Source organism: Centruroides vittatus, unplaced genomic scaffold (genome assembly GCF_030686945.1).
Source record: "Centruroides vittatus isolate TY-2023 unplaced genomic scaffold, ASM3068694v2 contig_3068, whole genome shotgun sequence".
NCBI lineage: Eukaryota > Metazoa > Arthropoda > Arachnida > Scorpiones > Buthidae > Centruroides > Centruroides vittatus.
In genome coordinates this window covers 301,433-327,615 of record NW_027121971.1, presented here as the reverse complement: position 1 = coordinate 327,615, position 26,183 = coordinate 301,433, and the positions used below count along the sequence as shown (strand labels likewise).

Sequence of the window (26,183 nt, the reverse complement as noted above, 5' to 3'; positions counted from 1 at the left end):
GCGTGTAGTTTATTTTTTTGGCTTAGTCAAGATGTAATCAATATGGTAACGGATGTGGTTTCTCTCTATTCTCTCTTGTTTTATTTTGTATGACGTTTCTGTTTACACGTGCACTAGCTAGTGGATCTGTCAAAGTTTTTTGCGTTCTTTTGTGAAAATTAAAATTAATGTAAAAATGAATATTATGACGTTGATTAATGATAATAATAATAAAAAGATTGGCAATAATTAAAAAAAAAACGTTCTTAAAATAAATTGTTCATTGAAATTTATTAAATTTTTATATTTTTAAATTTGTTCACATAGAGTCTTTTATAAATAATAGTACATATTAATTAACTAATTAATGTTATATTCTAAAAAAAGAGAAAATGATTAAAAATTTAGGTTAATAAAACATTCGTTAGATTATATCAAGGTAATTACAGAGAAAATAATTACAGGTTTCTTCTAAAGCTGTTTATTTTTATCAAAAAAAGATATGTAATCAAAGTGGATCAACTATAGAAGATAACTTGGATGTATTGATATTTCTCATTATTTTATTCATTAAAATCCGTTTTATCACCCACAATTCTCAATTACAACTGAGTACTCAACACTATAAATCGATAAACGTTAATATATTTTTTACAAGTTTAATTCTTTATGTTCTGAGAGTATTAAGATAATCTATTTTTATCCCATAGTGAACTCATCTTGTTTGTGAGGAAGGGTCCCCGACATATTTGGGACAGACCATCCCCTCAAAATTCGTGAGGTTTTCGACTCAATCGGATTTGTTCCCGGTTTCCCAGAGTGGTTGGTTTCTTCGTCTTCATTTAAAGCCTTTAAAGCCCGAAATGAATATTTGACTAAACCACAAGACAATAAAAAAACTTCTTAAATAGTGAGTGAGTGGTTCCTTGTATGATTAGATAGATGGCATAAGTACGTCACAATATTTGTGTATACACTCACTTTATATATATAAAGTATATCAGGATCTTATCAGTGACTATTAAATTTGAATTCTGATCAGAAATCCCAGAAATTTTCTATGGAAGCTTATCCTGGATATGTCGGGCTTCCATCTCTTATCACTTTGCAGCCCCACTATGGGCCTAACCGAATCCGTAATGATGTTGTTAATAACGAGGTTGAGGCCGAAGTTTTAAACGCGAAAAACTTGTACGTCGGACGTTCGGCGCCGCTTTCCTGTAAGCCTAGAGGTTTGACAATGGTGTTCGGAAAGTCAGTGGAATCGTGTTCGACATTCCGAACGCTATTGTCAAACCTCTAGGCTTACAGGAAAGCGGCGCCGAACGTCCGACGTACACGTTTTCGCGTTTAAAACTTCGGACTCAACCTCGCTAAAATCATTTATTGAAATACAGTATTACAAAAAGATGAGTACAAAATTGGTCGCGGGTTTGGGTCTCACTAACGGGGAGATTTCATGATTTTCTTCACGTGTCTAATACCTAAAGGGGAGGCTCTGTTCCCGTAGAAAGTCTTTCTACCCAAGAGTTACGCTTCCTTATTCCATCCATCCAATGCCGGTTTTTGCACGAACAGTCTGAACTTCTGTATATTTGTATATATTCACACCATACACAAAATATACATTTAAAGTTATCCTGATACTCGGAATAATTACCATTTATAAATCAAGATCTTGTACATTATAACGTAACACGAATTTTACATTATATAAAATTATATTTAAAAAAGAAGACTTTCGCATATCCACACTTGCCCAGAATCTGGCGCGATTTAAAACAGTTGCTAATTCAGAAGAAAATCTGATAAAATTTAAATGTTTCCCTTCAAAAACTTCGATTAATTCTTTCTCATTCCACCCCGTAATTCGTATACGAGTATATTATACAATTTATAAATTTTTTAATTTGAAATTTCTTTATGTTCAAAGCAAGTTTTCACGCATTTCATTAGATCGATATTTTAAATTTCAAAAATACGACGTGAACGGCGATTAAGTGAATTAAATCTTACATATATATAAAAAAACAACAAATTTTAATGATATATAAAGTTAATTTAATAAATTTATCAGCTTAATTTTGTGTATTGAAATTTTCCGAACGTGTTATAATTTACAAAATCCATACGAATATCATTAAACATTGATACGTATAGCGTACATCTACTCCGAATTAGGTTCGATTAGAATACGACGGTATTTAATCAATCGTTAATAATAATCTTTCAGCGAATATTAATTAATAAAAATTAAATAAATTCAATTATAAAAAACTCAAACGTCATTAAACACTCGCTCGATCTTCCAATTCCGTAAAAAAAGAAAAAAAAAGAATAAAATAAAAAAAACAGTTAAATTAACGTTCAATAAACACCAGAGGGCGTTGGTCAATTCTTCTGTCTAAAGTTTTCTAGGTTCATTTTTGTGGGTCGACAAAATGCGCTTGAATTGGATAAGTTCGAAAGTTATTTAAAGTGAATAAGAAGCGAGAAAGGCGTAAAATCGCCAACGAATTAAAATGGCAACCGTAGAATACGACTTGGATACGTCAGGCGGGCTTATGCCGGTAAGTAATGGAGATGATGCGAGAGTGGAAGGAAGATGGCTTCTTTGTTTTTCCACCTCTCAATAAACCCATCTTTGCAGCAAATACAGGCGCTGATCGCTCCACCCGCTAGCGAAGAGAGTAAGAAACCGAAAAGGGATCGCTATCGTCGTCCTGGACGTGCGGTTAACCACGATTCGTGCGACAGTTGCAAGGAAGGAGGCGATTTGATATGTTGTGATCGTTGTCCGGCAGCTTTTCACCTTATGTGCCAGTAAGTCGTTGCTTATTTCCTCCCTTCTCCACTCTCTAAGCTCGCAAAATCCGATCAAACTTTAAAGAAAACACCTCCCCGTTGTCATTCCTGTGTTTATGGGTAATTCTTGTGTAGAATTTCGTGATATTTATTGGAAAAAAGTAAAGAGTTTACGGCCCTAAACACTGGAATTTTCATCGGTGTGCGTCAGTTGTAGCGTGCGCCTTCGTTAAAAGTTGGCCGGAAGCGTGCTGTTTTGCTGCGGAATTATTATTATTATTTTGTATGGATTATATATTCTGACTGTTGGTGTGTTTTATCTTCTTCTTCCAGTAATTGATTTATTATTTATTATTCCATGCTTTATGCTACTAAAGATTTTGTTATTTCTAAGGAAACGACGTCCGTTTTCATATTCATAGCGTTTGTCGGTAATTCTCGTGTAGAATTTCGTGTCATTTGTTGCAAAAGAGTAAAAGTTTATGCGGCTAAACGTTTTGAAATTTTCGTTGGTGTGCGTGAGTTGCAGTGTGCATTTTTGATTTTCTGACGGAAAGAAGATTCCGCCTTTGATTTTTCACATTAAAAGTTAGTTAGGAGCATGGATAATTTGTGGATAATATATACAGGTATACCTCGAGTTACGTCATTCTCGATTATACGTCGTTTGTCATAAAAGTATATGGAAAAATAAAAATCAAGCTTAAGTCATTTTATTCGACTTTACATCCGTCCGCCACAAATATTGAAGTCGTAATAACACTAGAAAAGCGTTAAAAGCACGTAAAATCATATTAAAATATGTACATTTACAGTAAATTTTAATATAATCATCATATATTTTAGAGAACGAAACATGAAAACATCCGTGTTTCTGTGTTGTCGTCTTATTTAGCGGTCTTTAAGTGCTCATTATTGCCGTTTTCCACTGTAGTTTCAACTTACGTCGCCTCTCCCGGAACCAATTACCGATGTAAGGCGAGGTATACCTGTATTGTGATTGGTTAATTTCTTACCTTCTTGTGCTAGTATTTTATCTGATGATTTACGCTTCCTAAAATTGTTTAAAATTGGTTTGTTTGTAAGGAAACAACTTCCCTTTTTGTATTTATGATGTTTATTGGTAACTTTGCTGTAGGATTTTGTGATATTTATTGAAAGAAAGTAACAGTTTATGCCATTAAACGTTGCGAGATTGTCATTGATGTGCTTGTAAATGTCAGAAGTTGCATTCTTAATTTTTTTACGTGCCATCGATTTCCCACATTGAAAGTAATTTTCTGTAAAATTATTTCTTTTTTGTATTAATTTTAATTCTAAAATTGATATGTTATGATTGATGGCAAATCAATTTTTATGTTTTTGTGCTAGTAATTAATTAATTATTATTCAATGCCTTCCACTTCTTAAAATTCATTCATTTAGAAGAAAATTAAATTCCTTTTGATATTTCTTGTGTTTATTTGTAATTCTCCCTTCAAATTTCATATTTATTGGAAAAAAGTAAGAATTTATACCATTAAACTGTAAAATTTTCATTGTTGTGCTTGGAAACATCAGAATTGCAATGTGCATTTTCTAATTTTTTGACGAAAGATTCAGCTTTTGATTTTCCCATGTTAGAAGCTTGATAAAAGCCTGGCTAATTTGCTATAAAAATTCTTTTTTATACGCTATTCAATTATTGACCAATAGCTTCTCATCTTATGTGCCTGCAGGTAATTCATTATTAATTGTGATTCGATGCATTACGTTTAATCTAATTATTCTTATAGTAAATTCATTATAAAATTTTAATTACTTCTTTTAAAAATTACTGTTTGCCGCTTCAAGAAAGATTGATACGTTACTATCATTGGCCAGTTTTTCATCTTATAAGCTAATAAATAAATCATTATTGCTCGTTACTCGATGTTTTATACGTAAAATTCAATTATTCGCAAAGAAACGACTTCGTAATTTATGCATAATTTACTGTTAAGTTCTTACTTATTGTATGAAATATCGCAGTTGTCGGCTGGCAGAATCATTGTTAGTTGCTATGTGATGCTTTACGCTTAAAATCCAATTATTCGTAAAGAATGAATATTCTTTTTCTTTTTGATAATTTCCTTTTTGAATTCTGTCATTTATTAGAAAAGCAGAATTTATTCTAATAAATGTCATCAAATTTTTCCATATATAAATCATTGCTTGGTTCTTGTATTAAAATTACAATATGACGTTACTGTATACAGGTGTCATTGCGAGGAGAGCATTGAGAATACGTTGTGCGCATAGCTTTTCCTTAATTTTAGATGAATCCAGAGACATATATATTTCAGAAAAAGGCTAAATTTTTAATTGTTTGGTTAAGGTGCATATAACTCCTTTCTTTGTCTGTCTATATATGGCAATGCCAAGGGGAGATTCCTCACAGGGTGAGTTTCTATGAGAAATTGGATCCAATTTAGGCCTTACAGGTGTGGAGGAAACTCAAAAAAGTCAACATGGGTAGTATTGGTGAGGTGCGAGACAAACAACTATCATTGTCTGGTGGTGTTATCCACTCGGCCAATGGGTGCAGACGTCTCCTTTGCCTCGTTCCGATCGCATGCCTGTGGCGTTAAATATTTATAACCTTTAATAGTGAAAAGATTCTGTTTTAAATCTATGTTAAGGGCTGAATAAATATATAAATAATTCACTGCAAAATAATTGTTAATTCTAAAACAGCTAAATTTTATGTTTGTGAAAATATTAGGAATAATTTTAGTGCATTAAAATATAAATTGGTCCTGCATGCACCCAGTGTTAGTCGGGCTTTTGAGGGGTGGGCTTTATACCATTGACGACCAATTGTACTATTTACTGTATTTTTTTAATGAGTCAAAGGATAGCTACTTGTGCCTTTTCTTTCTTTCTTTGTTGGTTTATATGGAGGTTCTAGCCGGATTGCCTTTCCTCCGATGCGCTCCATTCCGCGGTTAGGCGAAGCAGTGTGTGCGATATATGAAGCACTCGATGGCCTCCGCTCAGACTTTTGAGTGGGAAGGGAATTGACAAGGTTGGGTTTGGAGGGGATGATAAAAACAATGGTTTTATGTAACTAAAATGTGGATTTATTGATCCGAGTTTTTACGATAATGAAACTGCAATGTTATATTAATGCTTGCTCTGCCTTAAGAGAGAGAGTGCTTCAGGGGTGGTTGGGATGGTGACCTCTCGATAATTTTTCTATGGTGTCAAAGAATTTTGGTGTGAACTTATTGAACACTATATAACACTGTACCTAACATAAGTACATACTTGTTTTTAATTGTGTATATATATATATATATATATAACTGTACATAGCTTGAAATTATCCCTCACTCTTGTTAGCAGAGATGAATATCTAACTGAATTGAATTTAGTACTGTCATATAACTGTTATATAAATTTTCTATCATATATACTATATTTATATTTGTATATATTCGCCATATCGGGCTAAAGTGATAGCTGGAAGGTGTTACAGACTATAGATGCCAAAGATGTCCTTAGTTTGCCCTGTGAGTAACGAGTGCGGTTATATCTAAATTAATAGTCCCGAGGTAATTGTCAATGCAATCGCAGGGTAGGTGGGAGTTGCAGGTTTGAGTCCCATTCCTGGTCGATTCTTTTCTTTCAAAACTTTCTAAATTAATTTATTACATTTATCAAGAGATGGTACATAATGCCTACTTCTAGGCCAATTTAACATTTAATTATTGGTAGCATTAATGTAGCCCAGTGTAATTTGGCATTAAACTTAAAAAGATCAGGTTAAATGGTGTTTATAATTTAAAATCTGTTACTGTTTAGTAATTAGATACTCGAAAGTGCTGTTTTAGGTGATGATAAAAAGCAAAAGTATATTATATACTTATGTTCATTAGTACTGTTAAGCTGTAATATAGTTTTTGTATTAATAATATAAAAAAAAAAGAATTGCTTTCTAGTAAAATTGCAATGGCTGCTTCCAGAACCATTTATAAATTGTCTTTTAATTTTCTGTCTGATGCGAATCTGTGACCTTGTGAGGCTTGCTTCGGTTTCCCAAAACTGCCAGAATTGTGGAGAGGTTGGGACTGTAATTGAGGTGGTTAAGTGTTTCCCGACGGAATTGAGCAAATGAGTATTCAGTCATGTTGGCAGTGTGAGGATTGGCATTGTTGTGAAGAAGGATAGTGCTTTTGGCCATTTGGACTTGATTGTTTGTATTGCAAAGTATTGACGGTTTCACCTGTAATTAGGAATTTGATAAGGAGGGGCCAGTTTGATCATTTGCTGTTGACATTATCTTTCCTATGTTGCTTGGATTTTTTAGGGAATCCTGAATGTGTTCCATTGACAACTCTAGTGCTTACATTTGGCTCAAACTGGTGGCATCAATTTTCAGCACCAGCCACAATTTTGACAGGAATTCATGTGCTCTAACAATGTGGTCATTCAGTCTGCCATTGTACACAGATCTCTCTGTAGTGATATTGTGGCAGAACTATGACTAATGTTAACTAAATGGGCAAACTTGTTTTCTGTGATGCATCTGTTAGAATGATTTGTCAATTCTTTGGATGGTGTCATTGCATGTCACAGTTTTGGGTGCTTTGTTCGAGCACTATTTGTCAACAGAGTGCACCCTTCTCGAAAATACCAGTCTGTTATGGCTGTTATTCTTGTCATACACTGCAGTTATTTGTTGATAAATTTGCATGGTCTTTTTCCTTCTGCAGTTAAAAAGTGCACACAAGCTCTACGCATTTTGTTTGTCGAGTCTATTGCTAGGTTCAGATTGAAATGTTATTGATACGTCGACGTTTGTGAGGTCTTATTCGTCAGAAATAAGCACGATCTTTGAGAATGTGCAAGAACATTCATTGCAGATGAGTCATCTTAATTCATTATTCGCTGTGTTTCCAGATCTTGTATGATTATCAAGCTATGTTGCATTAATGGTTTTTTTCATTGGTTCTCATAGAATAGAGCTACAATATTATTTAATTAATAAACAAATAAATACTTTTAATCTCTCGTAATTCTAAGAACATTACAAGATACCGTTGGTTAATTACTATAATTATATATTAACTGTGGATCTTATCAGTTATCATTGAGCCAATCAGCCCAAAAAAATGATAAAACTATTACTAAATCAATTTGTTTACACGTAATTTAAGCAAAACTTGAGTGCACTGTAGAGAAGTTCTGTCTACGTGCAGGTACGTGACCGATAAATGGAGCTCTTGCTCTCGAGACGGCACCGCTAATGGTAAAATTTGAAAGTTAGTACTCCCTTCTTGAAAATGATGCATGATACAGGAAAAAATCTATTACAAAGTAATAAAACGTAATTGATTTAGTACAAAAGACACCCGGCGTACACGAATAGTGCTAATAGAAAGCGTAAAATGCCGACATGCACGTCAAGCACGGTCAGTAAAATGTGTATTTCTTGAGTGTTCGTTCATATGTTTCTCAAATCTTCGTGCTATATTCATTGCCATGTGTAATGTGTCATTAGTACATCATTCACACATGCCAGTGTATAAGGACTTTATTACACACACAGTATAGCAGGTGTGAAATATAAATGTATATGATTGTAAATGCATTTCTAGTTTTGTTAAAGCTGGTTCAGAATTAATGTGAATATCAAAAATCCTGCATCGTGTTTTGAAAATATTATTATTAATTTTATTCTATTTGAAATTGAACATATTAAAATCGTGTAAAATTTAGAAAACAACTTCAATTACAACCAAAATTTTATCATACTAATTTAATTATTATGTTTCATTTATTAAACGACCTAAATTATTGATTTTAAACAAGCCGTAGTTCAAAGCATTGGCATTACGAGACCAATTAATTCATCGCCATTAAGATAAGTTAATGTTTTAGTATGTTTCCATTCTTCCTTTCTGTTAATTTAGCTTAAATTCCATTAAAAAAATGGATAATTTTTTAAAAAGTACCACTCCGAGTCAATCTCTTTATCCAGAATATTTTAAAATTAATAAATTAATTTATCGTAATGATAATACAAGACGTAAGATTTCCTTCCCCTAGTTAATCGAACCCGAGTAAAATACATATAATTGTTAAATTATTATATTTAATGAGAGACGGCAGCCTGCTTCCTGCCGCATTGTTTAGTAATTGTTTAGCCTTAATGGCGCGATAAACGAATCCGGATGTTTGTTGTATAATAGATTTAAACTTACCGGGGCTTACGTTTCCCTTCTTAATGACGTACGAAACATTATACATCAATGTATATTGTAGTTACAGTGCCAAAGAATAATTAGGTTATTTCTGTTGCATGGAATAGTTTATCGTATCTCCGGTTTAAATTAAATATTTGCCATTCCTGTTTCCGTTATTGATGCCGGCTCAAAGTACGCGTTCGCATTTTCATTTTGTTAATATTTGCATGAAATTTAATACATAAATTTGATTAGATTATTAAGTAGAAGACATTAATGTGTCTCGATTTCATTTAATTAATGAGGTTGAATTTGTAATCGCATTTTTTATTGTATTCTGTATTTTAAATCGATGGCTGCGGTTATTAAATTAATGCACGACAATTAAAATTACAAATGTAAACATTACAAAATGTTGACGTCTGTTAAAGTGACAATTTTGTGTAATAATTTATCAAAATCGGCATGTGTTAGTGCTTCAAAATACAAATGTATAGCACTCGAGTATTTGTTTTATTGTTCGAGGAGTCGAGTGCGCGACATTTGAGTATTATCTTGTCTAATACATAATTTATATTCTTTAAATTGTTCATAATTTTTCTGTCAGTTAGTGTGCTTGTTTCGCCTGGCTATTATCAATGCTATTTTAAATGCAATATTATATTATATTCTAACATTTCTTCCTTTCTTTGTTTTATGTGGAGTATAGGCTATGACTCCGAATGAACGTTATACTGGACGCACGTGTCCGAGTAGCCGGCCATAGATGGAATGGCCATATGTGCGCACAGGGAAATAATGCCTTCTGGGAGGTCTTTTAAGAGAAACTGGTCCGTATTTAGGCGTTACAGACGTGGAGAAAACCAGGAAAACTCCACGTGGCCATCCCGTTTGAGCGATATTTATTTATTCTAATAAAATGCATTCTGTCTATAACTATTTTCATCTGACAGCTGTGCTGTTTATTAAATGGAGTGCATTTACTATTAGGGGGCAATTATTATTTCTATGCTTTGGAAATTAGGTGCAACTGTTATTTGAGAATGACTATTAATGGAGTAAGTCCAATAATTTGTTTTTATGTTATTATTATTTGAATGACAATGTGATACTCGACACACTTATGCTTTATTTCAACATGCGGTAAGAGTGATGGGCTATTTTTCAGTTTATGATAAGCCATATTATCCTCTGATGTACAGCACACTTACTATCAGAGGTTGCCATCCATAACTTCTTTTGTCTTGCTGTTTATTACAATCGATATAGTATTTTGCATATAATTCATACTGGTGATATGCTTGCTAATTCTTAACCGAAGATATATTTTCTTGCCGAGTGTAGCTATTTGTATTTTGTTTTCAGAAGATTTTTCAGTTTAAAACCATTGTTAAATGTCAAATTTCTGAATTATACAATAGAATCTGCATATTGTAATTATTTGCAACTCCTTTACCTATACCGATAATGATAACTGACTGGTAACATTAGCCTGGTAAGCAAATACGGCTGTAATTAGGATATTCCGGTTCTATTGATTTTGATGTTAAGACAACAGCAATTTAAACCATTATACTTTGTGCAAATAATGATTAATACGTAATGTTTAAAGTATTAGTTAAGGCCGCTAATTATACGCTATTGGCTATACTTTGAGGTTGACAGACAGCTTAAAAATGCCTATTTTCCTGAAGATAATTATAACATATTGTAGAGTTTGATTACAGTTAAGTTTTATAAGTATATTTTAGCATATCCCAAAATACAGGATGTCCAAGAAGTTACTGGACAGCAAAAATTTGTAATGACGGTAAAGTTATATGTACAGCATTGTAAACAAAACCCTTAAACTGTAAGCATTTTCGCTTTGTGATAGATGATGTTACTGCTTGCTCAGAAGCATTACAATTTTTGGAAGCCCATATTTGTCTTTTTAATACTGAAAAGAACTATCTAAATTCATTTGCCGTAAAGTAGACCAAACGGCATCATTCTATTACGATAGCATTAGCGTACATAGGTACGCTTGAAGTATTACAAATGTAAAACAATATTTGCAATTGCATTACTATCTTGCATTTGTAAGATAGCAATGCAAGATGCAATGAGCGTGGAGGCCTCACAATTAGATCTAGTGAGGCCTCCAAGCTCACTAGATCTAAATCCACCAGACTTCCGAGTGGATAAAACCCCCAAATGCTGGTGGTCAGTCGTGGGTTTGTGCCTCATCCATGAACCAGCCAGTGGATCTTCTTCACGTCTAACACCTGATAGGGGCCATTTTCCTGTAGAAAGTTCTCCCACGAAGCATTTCCTTGGTATATTTCCGTGTCACATTGCCATATACTGATAAACAAACATAGACCACACACAAGTAAGAAATAAATGCAAAAAAAAGAATTAATAATAATCTTTTATGTTTTGTAGTAAAAGTTATGTATTTAAAGCTATTTCTGTAAGAGTAATTCTTAGTTTGTCTCAACAACTCAGTGCACGTGTATCATTTTTGAATGGTTTCAGGTGATTCAGTTGAGTAAATTGGCAATGAAAGTTTAAATTCAAATTATTTTTTGAATTAATTCTTCAAAGAATCGAGGTAAGAAGTAGAATTCCGAGCTCTTTGTACAGTAGAGAATCTAAGGATTTATGCAAGTTTTGAATCGGTTAAATAGAAAAAAATAATACGATAAATGAAATATCGAATGTGTGGATCCATCTTTACCTAAAACCACGTGAAATCTATATTTTAATTCTTTCTCTAGAGTTTAGTCGCCCAGCAAAAGTGTATTAAATTTGTTCAAACTTATACACGTTTCATGTTATCTTGACCGGTTCACTGTGAAAATGAGAGAGAAGTCACTTTTGATAGAAAGTAGAATGCGCAAGTCACAGATTTTCCCCATAGACTTTTCAAGCGAGTGTTTTAGCAGTTCGCAAGATGATGTCCATTTGATTCTTGAATTCTTTTCACTGTTTTTCTTTGATTCCTTAATGCATTTGATGCAACTTTCAATATAAATTTTGAATGAATGACAAAAATTTGCACGCCGTATCGGCTGCCGATCCGAGAAACCTATTCTTTTCGAAACATTTCTTCCAATAAAACCGTCCACGTAGCAAATATAGCTTTCCCTAGCTGCTTTTAAAAGCACCTTTGCACGGGATTCTTGTGAAAATTGTAAATCAATAAAGATCCGGGACAAATATTTACTGTATTTGAAAATAAACTGTCTTCTTATATCATAGGTACAGCTTATATGAAGGTGGTTTTAATTTATTTTTGTTTGTCCTTAAGCTATATATATATATGTATTTTAGTTTAATATTGAAACAAAGTTCAAGGGAAACGTTTTGGCAAAGCAATTCTGAATATTCGGAGGTCTTAAATGCATTTTGTACTGAAAATTATCTCTACAAAAGCTAGAACGATAGAGCTTTCTAGGCTTTAAAATGCTACTACCGCCGACTATATGCATTAATTTCGATTTAAGTCTAGTACTTGTTACGGCAGAGTCTATCAAACTATTTGGTAAACATTTTCAAGATTTAGATGGCAAAAAGTATTTTAATATGAAATAAATTTTGTTTTTTGACATTTTGGGATGTAGCCAAGAATTAGTAATCACATATAATAACTAGAACGTTAAATTTTATAATTCTAGTTTTTCAAGCTCGTAATACAAAATAAAAATGCCGGAAGTGTCAGGTAAAGTTTTTTTTAAAGGAGAGCCCGATACGTGCGGATCTAAAGTGCTGCCTTTGACTCCCGTTCTCTAGCCGACGTTTAAAAGTCACATTTAAAAGGTTTTATCATCGTTCTAAGTGGTAAATTAATTACCTAATGGACATGCTAAACTCGTTCCAATTAACTATAACAGCTAAACGAGACTTGTTCTGCAAGTTCTTCAAGTTACAGTAAAGTAATTTAACTACACTATAATTTATAGGTTGATAAATCACCAGAAAGATTTTAATAAATTTGGTAAGATGAATCGTTTTATTATACTAGCATTCAGGTAGATGGCGAGGACAGAGGGAAAAATCTGCTTGCAATATGTTATGAATGTGCACACACTCTTTCTTTTACTTTAAATTCTCAGTCCACTGCGATTCTATCCATTCTGCTTACACCCTGCCTGTTACATACATGTTAATAGAAAACGTTTGGTGGATCTGGTTGGCCGAGTTTGTGGCCAGAATCGTCGGTATGCCGACATCTAACACTTAAAACAAGCAATTGTCACTGCTTGGAACTCCCTCGAGGCATCAATCTTAAAAAATCTTGTTGATAGTATGCCAAATTACATTCCCGATGTTATTAGCGAAGGAATTACTAAATTAAGCTGTTCTGTAGTATTTAATACTTTTTGCGTTAACAACACACCCAACAGCTGTAAGTAAACGGGTTAATTTTAGTAGCGCCATCTCTTGCGCAAACTAACAATTAGAATAATTTAATTTAGAGTAAACCGGAAGAAAAGAAATCAGCCCGAAGCAGGACTCGAACCCGCAACTCCCGCTTGCCGTGCGGACGCGTTGCCAGTTATGCTACCGGACCTTTGTTCCGATCTCCTCTTCCAGCATATATGGCAACACGTCCGCACGGCAAGCGGGAGTTGCGGGTTCGAGTCCCGCTTCGGGCTGATTCTTTTCTTCCAGTCTACTCTAAATTAAATTATTCTAATTGTTAGTTTGCGCAAGAGATGGCGCTACTAAAATTAACCTGTTTACTTACGGCTGTTGGGTGTGTTGTTACTTATATTATCAGGTTTCGTTGGTGTTTATTTGCTTTTTACATTCATTTATTAGTCGATTCTATACTTCTGTGGTGCTTAAAATCAGTTTTTTTTTTTTTTTTACAATTTTTGCTGCGATATACGAAGCTACGAGTTTCAACAAATTATGTTTTCATAAATCATGAACGATATAAGAAAGGTAGCTACATTAGATGTGTAATTCCTAACCTTTGTGTAGTATATTTGCAGTGGTTCTATACTTTTGTGGAGTACCTTAGTCTGTAAACATCTTGGATAAGCAGTTGTGGTACTTTGGCGCTCTGGAAGTTTTATGAAGTTCAAGAGTCCCTCTGGTTAACACAATGAGCTCAGCGCATATTTGACAAATAATCAGTTTCCTTCGCTAAATAAATAGACTAGTCCCTGCTACTACACATTTTTACGACCCAGACGAGACTCGTGAAAAATGAACCGTACATGGTTTTACTGTTATTTTTTAATAATATAATAATTAATAAAAATTATTCGTTTAATATGTATGTAAACTGCCTTAATAAATAATTAATTCATGAAATTTTTTCGGAATTTTGCATAAGATTTACTGTATTTTTTTATTATTCTTTAAGTAAATTTCATATACTAGAGAATAGGACTTTGTATCCAAATATAATTCCTGTTTATTTTAAATAGTTTTTTAATTATACTTCATTTTAAATGCATTTTTTAATGTTTTTACTTAAATAATCTTTCAATTTTTCCTGAAAATCTCTTTAAAAATCGGGATGCACCTTAGTATCAAGTGACCAAATGGATAAACCACTAAACAGTGGTAGTCTATTGTGAGTTTGTGCCCAGTGGAGTTTCCCAGGTCATCTTAACACGTCTAACACCTAAATAGGGGCCAGTTTTTCATAGAAAGGCCTCTTGGGAGGGATTCCCTTGGCAGATTGTCCACGTGTTGCATTGCCTTATTCCGTCAAGCCGATTCTTAATTTCAAAGCAGTGCGATGTGTAATTTTTTGGTTGTTAATGGATAAAGTTAACTGTTTATACATAATAGTGTGATAATTCTATTTCTATTTCTAATTCTAATTCGAATGCTAAACAAAACAGGCAGCTGTCGATGGGATACCCATCAATAAGTGTTTGCCAAGGGTAGTGGCAAATGCAGAAATTTAGAAATCCTGTGTTAGCTTAATTTGAGAGAAATAATACATCTATTATAATTAATTTTAATGTAATATTATTGATTTTCATACGTTAATTGGAAGATTTAAAAAAGGCGTAGGGTTTTAAGTATTTGAAGTTTTCTCACAGTTTTCATGTAATGTAATCTTTTTTTATTGCTGCTCGTAGCTTCTTGGTTCTCGGGTTGTTTTTCTTCTGCTTCTCCTTGAATGACTGCTTCGACGAATTTATCATCTGTTAACACTCCATTCTCTAGAATGTTAGCCTCATCCTTCCAAGTGTTGATGATGCCATTTCTTTAAAAATAGGCACCAATGTGTAAATTGCATTGTTGATAGTAATATTTTAAGGGCTTCGGTGTGTTCTGCTTCTATATTGGCACCCCACTCGAGACTTTCCGAAAGAAGTTTAGGAGAGCTGTTTGAAAAGTCTACCTGCGAAGGAATTATTCCAGGCAAGTGGTATTTTAACATTTCTGTCTGTAGTCCCTGTGGAATGTGATGTGCTTCTCCCAGCAGTGCTCCGGCTTTGTGAACCCACAGCAAATAAAAGATTCATCTTGGTCCTTACAATGTATACAGTGTCATCCCTGTTGAAACATTATCCTTTCAGATGTTGTTTGAGCATTGGGAACAAGTAAAAAAAACTAGGTAATACTGTATGATCACTTACATTGCCTTCACTCTTGCTTGATTGACAGTGTGCCCTTTCTTTGCTACCTGGCACTGTTGGGCAGAGGCCGTCAAGAGCAGGCTTCAAACTATTACAAACTTTATTTTGCTTTGACAGCTCCTTTGCAGGTCGGCTCACTACATTTCAAACAACCCTCATACTTCTGTAATGACTTTTTAGACTATCACATCTTAATCTGTAAGTTTCACCAAAGACATAACATAGGTGACGAAACACCACCTCGATATCAATAGAAGCAATATTCAAATACATTAAATGCATCTCAATTTTTGAGAATTGAATTTGGTCGAAAGCCGTTTTTCGAAGAGAAAAGAATCCATTCAAGTCGACTAAAGAGCTTTGTAGTAAACTCATAAAGCATTGGAGCTTGTTTTTAAATTCTCTCGGTCTGGGCGACTTTCTTACAATAAAAAGAGGCAATTTGCGACTTCTAGCAGCATTTGGAAAGAGATTCTTCCTTTATTCATTTTTAAACCATTAAAGAATACTTCTGGTGATACTATTAGCAGAAACTTAAAATAGGGGCCAGTTACCCTTAAAAAGACCTCCCGGAAGGCATCGCCCAAGTGTTGCGTTGCCGTAACTCGACAAAACAAAACAAGCATTCTTGCACAAATTATACGTCACGACGTTCTCGGATAATAATTAATATAATTACAATAATTTAAAATTGTAGCATTATTGTATGAAGATCCTATACGTACACGTACAAAGTGACTGCAATCCAAACAAGTATAGATAATGAAGACAAAATAGAGTGAAAAGTATATAGGATTATTATGTTGTACCGTAGCTACTGCTAGAATCGACGCCGGAAATCCAATTTGCGTGAAAAAATCTCGACTAAAATGCAATTGGTTAAAGCGAGACGGGATAAGAGGGAGTCTTCTGTGTCGGTTTATCTATAATACATATGTAATAATCGGCAATACATTTTGTAGTTTATTTTTAAGTAATGACATTTTCTAAAATTTTCAAGTTCATCACAAATCTTAATTTTTTTTAGTCGATTCCGAAGCATTCGAAACTCGGTAAACATGTTTATCAAGTGATTTTCGATGACTGTCGAAAAATAAGCTTTTGTGTTATTTTATTTCCAAATACTTTTGTAAAACTAATTCTGTCAGATTTTAATTCTAAAGGGTATGAAAACAATATTAGAATTATATACTTATAGTATTAATTTATCTCTCTTGAGATATCAAACTTTGTCGGTCGATATTGTTGTCGATTAAAGGGAAACTCGCCATTAATACGGCATTGATTTAAAACGGGTAAAACTTGGCACCACATTTGAATAAAAAGGAAACAAACTGCTTGTTAAGGAAGCTAAAAATAAGAATTTATTAGGAATGTTTTCAGCCAACTATTTGGCTAGCTTCAGCTAACCACACCCAACTTGGGTGTAATTAGCTGAAATATTCTTAACCACTTTAAAACCTAAATATCTTTTATCTCATAAAAAAATAAATTAAGAGCAGCCGTAAAAACTTTGAAATGTATCTCGTTAACATAAAATTTAAATAATGTTTACTTAAGTAAAGAAGAAACTTGCCTTCCAAATTTAATCGACATAATTCTTTTCGGATTGTTGATTGAAACAGTTTAGATAGCAACGACAATATTTCTGTGCTATATGTGCACACTTACAAGCATATACACGCACTGGCATGCTTACAATCGTACCATGTAAGCACACAACACATACGGGTGCATGCACAAGCAGATACAAACATATTTGTGTGTATGCATATGTTATTGCATGTAAGATTAGGTGTGGAATTCGGCGCCAGCACTCACAGATGCATATTTATTGCACAGACTAGGCCAGTTTGCATGTTTCACTTGGTGATGGATTTGGCACCAAAATTTCTGTGCGGAGGGCTGTGTGTTTGCTCTCATTTCAACACATTCCCATTCCGTGCATCTTCGAGTGAAACACGCAAATCGACCCTGTCATCTGACTTCCGCATGATAAATATTTGTCTGTACGTGCCGGTGCAGAATTTCAAACCTAATTTTACAGGCAAAAATATCCATCCACGTGTTCTGGCCCTTAACTTAACAAACATCTCTTCCTCTTCCTCTTCTAGTATTATTAGACTCACTTCTCGTGAATCACTGCTTTTCCCAATATGGTTTTTTAATGACCAAATGTCTTTCCTGTCGCCTTCCCTTCCTTTTAATTCAGACTATGAACCCGCCAGATCTATCGAGCTTGAGGTGGGATTACAACCTGGCAGTACTGTACAATTCCTCACCAAATATTTCTTGTTACTTAACTTTGCTAATCTGATGAGAGTGCACGTGTTCAGCTAATATTAGTATACTGAGTTTAATAATAAACATAAAGTAATATAAAGAAGACTGCTTTATTTAGAAAACGTTTTTTTTCTTCTGGCTCTTTCTTCCTTGTTGGCTCTAAGATATCTTCTTCCATGCTGTAGTGAGTTTGACCAGGCCTGCAGCAAGTGAGGGATGGCTTCGACGAAGTCCTGGAAGTTATTCACCTGGATTCGATCCCCATGTCTCCCATGGTGAGAGGCCAACATTTTTGGAGCAGTGGCACATAGGATACTTCGTGGCAAACGTTCCCTCCCTGTGTTTGTGTACAGGAATCACCAAGACCTAGCCACAGTGACAAAGTGTGTCCAGTTGAAATGAAACTTTGTTGTGGCATGTCGCCTTGGTGTGTGCAAATGGAACATGTTGTATCGACATGCCACTTAACACATTAGCATATATCTCAATGGATCTGTTCGGCTCCATAAATTTGCACTTTCTCCTCCTCCTTGTGGCACCACACAGCCACTGTCGTGCCAAAGAGCTTTGCCGCGGTACCATATGGCACGGCGTCACTGGCCTAACCATCTCTGTCATCAAATTACTCGGGAAACTAAAAAGTTTAATAAATAAGCCACTGTAGTTACTCTGCTGAATTAATTGGCGTACCTTTAATGGAGATTTCTGACTTAGATACCACAGAAGGTAGTGATATTTATTGCATGCCGACTTTCTTTATTGTGCAATAAATTTGTACAGAGTTGTCTACTTTGGAAAAAATATCTGCACGCATAGAAATGAAGGTGCATGCTACATTCGAGTAAATGTGTTATTTCAAATTAATATTTTCGCGGCAGCAATATTTTATCTTTACATATTTCCGGATGCAAATTTGACGTCTACAAGTATCGAAGCATTCTTAAAATTTAATGCATTTTTCGTTTAATTACTCTTATTATTCAAGCCACCAAACTTTATTACAGTGTACACCCATAAATTGAAAGTGCATACATATTTGGGAATGAGATTTGTAAACCAATATGAGCTACAAAAATTAAACTAAACTGTATTAACTGTAGCATTAACAACTAGAGGATAAAGCGTTATTGCCATCGGTAAATATAAATTTCTGCGTCGCGCGCAACAAAATAAATACGGAACTTCTCCGTCCTTCAAAAATATCTTCATAAGTGTCCGCAGTGATTATTTTATTGGAAGAAAATGTCAAAATTTATTATTAAATTTATTGATTTGTCAATAGTAAATAATTCAAATTCACTCCGTAGCCAGAGAGAGAGAGAGAGAGGCGGTAAAAAGTACATTCCGACGTTCCCATCCGGCTTTATTTAGTTAATTTATTTAAATAAATTATCATTTCAAATAAGTCTGATTGTTTATGAAAGCAGATGAATTATTTACTCGGGATTTTCCTTAAATTTCTCATTAGAATAAGACGTTACTAATTCTTCTAGGTGATTGACCTCTGCAGTAAACACGTACGCAGTCCTGTACATTTGTCTGCTTGTTTTTTTACTTTGTTTTTTTTATTCTAAATTGCAAAATTATTGCTCGGAATCGTGTTTTTTAATTACATTTATGGATTTATAAACTGATTTTAAGGGTTGTTAACTGAATCAAATTGTTTTTTTTTTATATAGTCGGCACTTAATTTTATGGCGCTAAAGTGAGAAATTTATGGAACGCATTCCAATTTTAAATTGAAAGATATATTAAAAATAATTTGTAGATGTATAAAAATATTTTAACTAAATTTTGTTTTGTAAATAACGTTTAGGATAAGCTTTCGTCTTTAAATATTTGTGTTTTTTATATCTTTTCTTATAAATTATTTTTAATATGTTATTAATGGTATGCATTATTTCTGTGTGCTAGTATTTATTGATTGATGCATTCGCCTTCTACTCTTTTTTGTTTGTACATTTTGTATGTCTCTTTGATGTACGTCTTCCTCTAATCTATATATATGTTATGGAATATTGTAACATTGTTAGATCTGTTGTCTATGTATATGTTAGTCAGTAGTGTGTTACGACTGGAGAAGTATGCCTTACGTGTTGTTAGATTAAACATCTCGCAGATATTAGTCGTCGATGTGTTGCAACCGCAAAAGTATGCCCCATTTGTATTGGTATTAATGTTAAGGTCATAATTCTGTATATGTTCAAATTTCTGTCGGTTCTTTGTCGTATATACACGTAGAACTATTATGTTTATTAGCTTGGGACTTGGATTTTTTTATATGTCTAATGTGGACGAAATTCTCCTTGTCTTAATGTGTGTATAATATAATTTAAATTAATTTCTCAATTATATTTTTGGAAAAAAATGGTGCATTTTGGTAATCTTAAGTTTTAATTCTTTATTGGTATCCTTTGCATGTGAGTTGTGTATAAATGCTCCCATTATTAGGCTATAAGGACGGATAATTTGTATTACCGTGTTGTATGTATATGTAGAGCAGTGATTTCCAATGTGGGCACTACCACCTCTTTGAGGTTGTAGAAGACTCAATGGGATGTCAGAAGACAAGGGGACAAGAATTTATTTTGAAGCAAACAAAACAAAATGTAAGAAATACATATGCTAAAAGGGGGTAGCAAGTTTGAAATGTTTGGAAAGTAGTGTTTTTCATCAACCCAGAGAAGAATATTTGTCCATGCCGACGCAGTTGATTACGGGCGACATTTAAATAGTAATATAGAGTTATCATACATGCTTTGTTATGTGTGGTAACTCAAGATAAGCATGTGTATATGTAATAAATAAGCATAATTCATAATTGTTGTATATATTACTGATCTGTGTAAAATTATCCATAATTTTACTGCTCTGCAATGAGAAAAAGGTCAAGAAATGCTGGCATATTGGATTCTGAGTTTTTTTTTTTTTTTAATAAACTTTTATTTGTAATTTCTGTATGACTTAAAGGGAAGTAAAGACACGTTGAGTGCAGCATTAACTGTTTTTTTATTTTTGCTAGTGCTTTCAACAAGCTTATGTTCATCATCATCAGGCAAACGAAACTTTAAAAACGGAATATGTTGTTCTAATGTAATTGGAACACATATTTAAAATTAAAAAGCTGTTACGAATGTGCAACAAAGGAACACTTCAAATGTGGAAAGATCTCTCTGTACAAAACTGATTAGGAACAAATGAAAATATCTTGCGGAAAGTCGAGCTCAAGCTTTGTGTGGTGCATCTCCGGTTTACCAAAGTGTGTGATCTGTCTACACTTTATGATCTGTTGGATAAAATACATAGTATATCAGCCAGTTCCATGCAAGTACTACAAAAGAAATTAGACAATAAACTCCAGTGGTTAGTACGTTCAGCTTACAAACAACACAAGGTGGTGCTCTCCATATTATAATTACATAGATGAAATCGTGCCTTCTGCAGTACATAAGATTCTACAACGGGGGTCTAAGTATAACCCCCCGCCACACCAACCTTTGCCAGTTGATTCCATTCATTAGCAACACTCAAATCTTGCCAGACTGCAGCCATGTATCCACAAATGGAATTATTGGTAATTACAAAACTTGCAATGGTAAGACAAGTATCTGATGTATCTAAACGTTGTGTAGATTACTAAATAGTAACTTCTTCACCGGGGCCAACTTGAGACTTCACCTGCTAAGTTCACACACGTGTAACATGGTTTGGAAATCTTTATTTCCAAACACAACACTACACAACAAGAGGGAGGTGTCATTAGTTCAACTATCATTACCATACCTCAGACCCCTTTCCATATGCCTTTGCCATATATTCAGATAACATAACTTTCTCCTGCCCTTATCTCCACTACCGAATTTGCACAGACTCATCTGCCAATGATTGGGGTAAATTATCCACCTTTGAAAAATCGAGAATCTATGCAGTACTGTTGGAGAATCCCATAACGGGTGAATACAAGATACATTGGCACCACAACGCAAATGCTTTCTAGCCACCTAGCCGAGCACCAGGATGACATGGTGAAAGGAAAGTGTACCACAGATTTCGCAAAAAAGGTGCTTGAACAGAACTACAACCCATTACGGGCTCAAACAATGGTACTCAGATGATGCAGCAACCGGAACCTCTTGTTTATGTGGAGATCTCTCTTCACAACTTGGAGCCATGCAACACTCTCACACTTGACCTGCCCATTGTGCGAGTTGCACTATATAAATTGTTAAATAGATGTACTGTACATCTGCTATCACACCTTTAACATGGGTCTATATCCGTGCATGCACTGCAAGATGTCACAACATCTAGCATAATCAAACTTTGTAGCACGTTCATAATGGTTTTTTAATTTTAAATAAAATAAAAAATAGTTAATGCCACACTCAGTCCGTCTTTACTTCCTCTTATCTAACATTTGGTGTGAAGTCAAACTATATTCTGTGTGAGTGTGTTTGTTATGTCTAGTGTTCTTAGAACTGTCTTAGCATAGTTCTAAGAATACTAAAAAAAACAGTTCTTAGAGCTGTGTTCTCATTCGGTTGTCTTCATTCTGTGACTTATGTAGATTTTTACCGAGCTCCCACACAAATAGTTATAACTTTGATCTTTGTTTCTATATAATTATGTTTTCGAGTATTATTGATAATCTTGTGGGAAATCTGTAAAAAGATTCAGTGTGGATTCTAGTTGTAAAACAACTATATCAACACAAAATAATGCATTGGATTGGTGGTGTAAGGCAACACTACAAAGGGGCAATCTGCCAAGAGGGAGGTGCCTTCCAAGGATGGCACCTTCTCTTGACAGAGTGCCCTTGCTTTTCTCTGCAGATACTACTCCACTGTTTAGGTGTTAGACACATGAAGAAAATCATGCATCTGCCCATTAGCGAGGTACAAACCTGTGATTGGTGTTTTGGTTTTTTTATCTGCTTGCCACTGGTGAGCTTATGAAATGATGTATTCTCCCAAATATAAACCATAACTGTATGAAAGAAATGTTAATGTGAGCTCGGGTAGTCCATTTTTATAAACCAATCTAAATGCTTTGTCGTTAATAAATGGAAAGGAATAATAGGATAATTTTTGAAATTTGTAACTGCTAATTTTAAATTATTTTGATTTTCACAAAATGAAGTATAATAAAACTTATCTTTCAGTGATCCTCCTCTTTCCGAAGACGATCTTCCTTCCGGAGAGTGGGTTTGTCATAATTGCAAGGTCTTACCTTACAGAGTAAGTACAAATTTCTGATTATGAATGGGAAAATTGTTGATTATAATGATAATATAGCCTTCTCTGTATATTCTAATTATATAAAAACTACAACCGGAATATTTAATACAGTCTCTCCTCGACTTAGGGTGGGGTTATGTTTCGAAAAATGCATTGTCAGACGAAAATTAAAGTAAATACTGTAAATAAAGAGAGACTGTATGTAAATAAGTATGTAACATTGCATATTATATCATGAAATGTACAGAAAAAAGGGAAGAGAGAATGAATAAAACAAAAGAAAAAGTACATAAATATATAATGCTAACGTTACACATACAGTAATCTTTTAAATATCGTAACATCCACCAGAAAAGTATGCAATAAAATTTTATTATAAAAACTTTAAAAAAGTAATAATAAAGGAGATTGTGAATATTAATTACTGGATGAAGGAGATGCTATAGCAACAGGGCTATCGATATCTTCTGAAGTGTGCCTCCAGATTGGGGATGCTATAAGGCATGAGCTACCCAAATTCAAACTCTTAGCAGTTTTTGCACTTCCACTACATACACATTGGCCATTGTACACTACTGGCTATTGCTACACCAGGAAGGCAGCACGCCACACATGTGAAATTTGCATGACAGATAGAACATGCTGTGATATGCAAGTGATTAGCTTTTCAATGCATTCATGCAGGCAGGCAGTGGTAGTGACACCTACAATGTGTATAAAAGAAGAGATTTTACAGCAGGTTTCTCATACAGAAATTGCATTTGAACGTTGTTTTGTGGTAAGAACATTGTTGTTATGCCTCGTGTAAAGAGAAATGCCTACCAGCATGTGTGTCACATTAGTTGAGGTCGAAGTATAGCCTACTGGGATTGTGGTTTATTGTACTGCAGTATTGCTGCTCGCATTGGTCGTGATCCATGACTGTCAACAGAATATGGAATCAATGGGTTCAGGACAGTCATGCAGGATCTCAGCAGCCCCCATCACTAACAACCGAGAAGACAGACATCTTATCCGCATGGCTTTAACTGATCGTACAGCCATGTCACAAATCCTTAGTCAAGAAATGGGGTCGTTTGCAAGACAACAAGTGTTTACGCAAACAGTTTGACGACATTTTCAGCAGCATGGACTGTCAGCACGGCGACCATGGCTTCGGCTACCCTTTTCACTGCATCATAGGCAGGAGCGCCTCAAATGGTGTGATCAACGACGAACCTGGACGCAGGAATGGCGTCACGTCATCTTTTCAGACGAATCCCCAGTTCTGTTTAGAGCACCATGGTGGCTGCATCCATGTTTGGCGGCATCATGGAGAACATACATTGTATTTGACATTGTCGTACTGGCCCATCATCTGGAATGATGGTAACGGGGTGCCATTGGATACACATCTCGATCACCTCTTGTTTGCATTTCCAGCACTTTGAACTGCGTTTTACACAGCAGCTGTTACATTTCTGATGTGTTAGGGCCCGTGGCTCTGCCCTATCTTTGAGGCCTCCGTAATGCAGGACATTGCACAACCACATGTTGCCTGTATCGTCCTGACCTTCCTTGATACAGAACATGTTTGACTGGCCAGCACGTTCTGATCTCTCACCAATTGAAAACATTGGTCAATGGTTGCCAAGCAACTGGCATGCCACCACTGCCAGTCACTACAGTTGATGACCTGTGGCATAGTGTTGAAGCTTCATGGACAGCTGTACCCATGCATGCCATCTAATCTATGTTTGACTCCATGCCCAGACAGATAAGTGCTGTTATTGCTGCGAGAGGTGACTGCTCTGGGTATTGATTTCTCAAGATCTATATCTCCAAATTTCCTGAAAATTTAATTACCTGTTCCTCCCACTTAATGTATATGTCTAATAAATATCATTCTGTTATTTGCATTCCTTCCCGGTGTAGTAATTTTAATGGCCAGTAGTGTACATGCAAAATATTGTACGTCGATGGTTCGGATGCCTACGCGAGTTGTAGGTTACAAATCACTCCGAGCGTGCAAAATAGCATTTGTTTCTCTCGAGTGGATGTGACAACTTGCAAAAACCGATATATTAGATTTTCTGCACTGCAGTCAAGACATACCAAGGCTGCTAATAAGACACGAGTTTGTACAAACAAGGCAAACCTGTGCATATTGCAGTTTTGTGTATATACAATGTAAATACTCTAGTATTATGGTATAGAATGCAATCTTATTTCATGTTTGTCCTAGTTTGGGATGCTGATAATAGCGATCCAGCTTCTTGTGATCTTTATTTCTCTTGTTGACTTCAGAATCTAGAGGATTCTCTAGCTTTTCTTTTTTAGATTGCACTGGTTTTAAACGTCTCTTAGACTTTTAAAACCAGTGCAACACAAATGTTGGAAGTTTTATATGAAAGGAACACAATTAAGTGTAGTAAATGGTTGAATTCTCTAGTGTTTGTGTACTTATGGCACAAGAATGAAGAAGTATTTGTTTTTTGCCTTTATCTTCAAATTATGTGTAGTTTTAAGCATATTTTTATTTCTGTCTTAGATTTATTGTTATCAAGGTTATTGTTAGAAAGGTTGACTTTTCTAGCACTGACCTCTAATATTATGTACAGTAGAGAGTCGTTTATCCAAACGCTTTCCAGTCGGACTGTGTCGTGCCGAATCGAACTTTTTCGATACTAGATTTACTTCTAAAGTATAATTTTTATGTTTTTATATTTTTCAATATATTTATTTTGTTTGTACAAAATAAAGAAATAATTTTTAATGATACGACAGCCTTGATTATTATTATAAAAATTTTCGTTAGGCTTAAAATCGATGAAAATTCAACACGAAGCAACACGCAACAGAGAAAAATTTCAACATCGGACAGGTTAATATATTTTTTAATCGGTTATCCGAACAACCCCAGTCTCCAGTTGATTCGGATAAACGACTCTCTACAGTATTCAAATTGCAGCATAAATAGCAAATTACCTTATTTGTTAAGAAGTCGGCTTTATAAACACAGATGTTGTTAAACTTTTTCGACGTTGGCATTAGTTTAAATTTGTTTTTCCTTCTTTGCGATTGACTCCTTAAAA

The 26,183-nt window shown here is 34.5% G+C and overlaps 1 protein-coding gene across 1 annotated transcript in view; it reads left to right on the top strand.

Annotated features, from left to right (window-relative positions):
• The window catches only part of LOC136972965 (PHD finger protein 12), a 152,363-nt gene that overhangs the window by 118,262 nt on the left and 7,918 nt on the right, over nt 1–26,183 (top strand). Inside the window, exons 2-4 of the mRNA XM_067267630.1 lie at nt 2,482–2,549; nt 2,630–2,802; nt 23,034–23,109. Coding sequence (XP_067123731.1) covers nt 2,502–2,549; nt 2,630–2,802; nt 23,034–23,109 — 297 coding nt within the window. The 5' untranslated portion in view covers nt 2,482–2,501. The remainder of the gene's footprint in view (nt 1–2,481; nt 2,550–2,629; nt 2,803–23,033; nt 23,110–26,183) is intronic.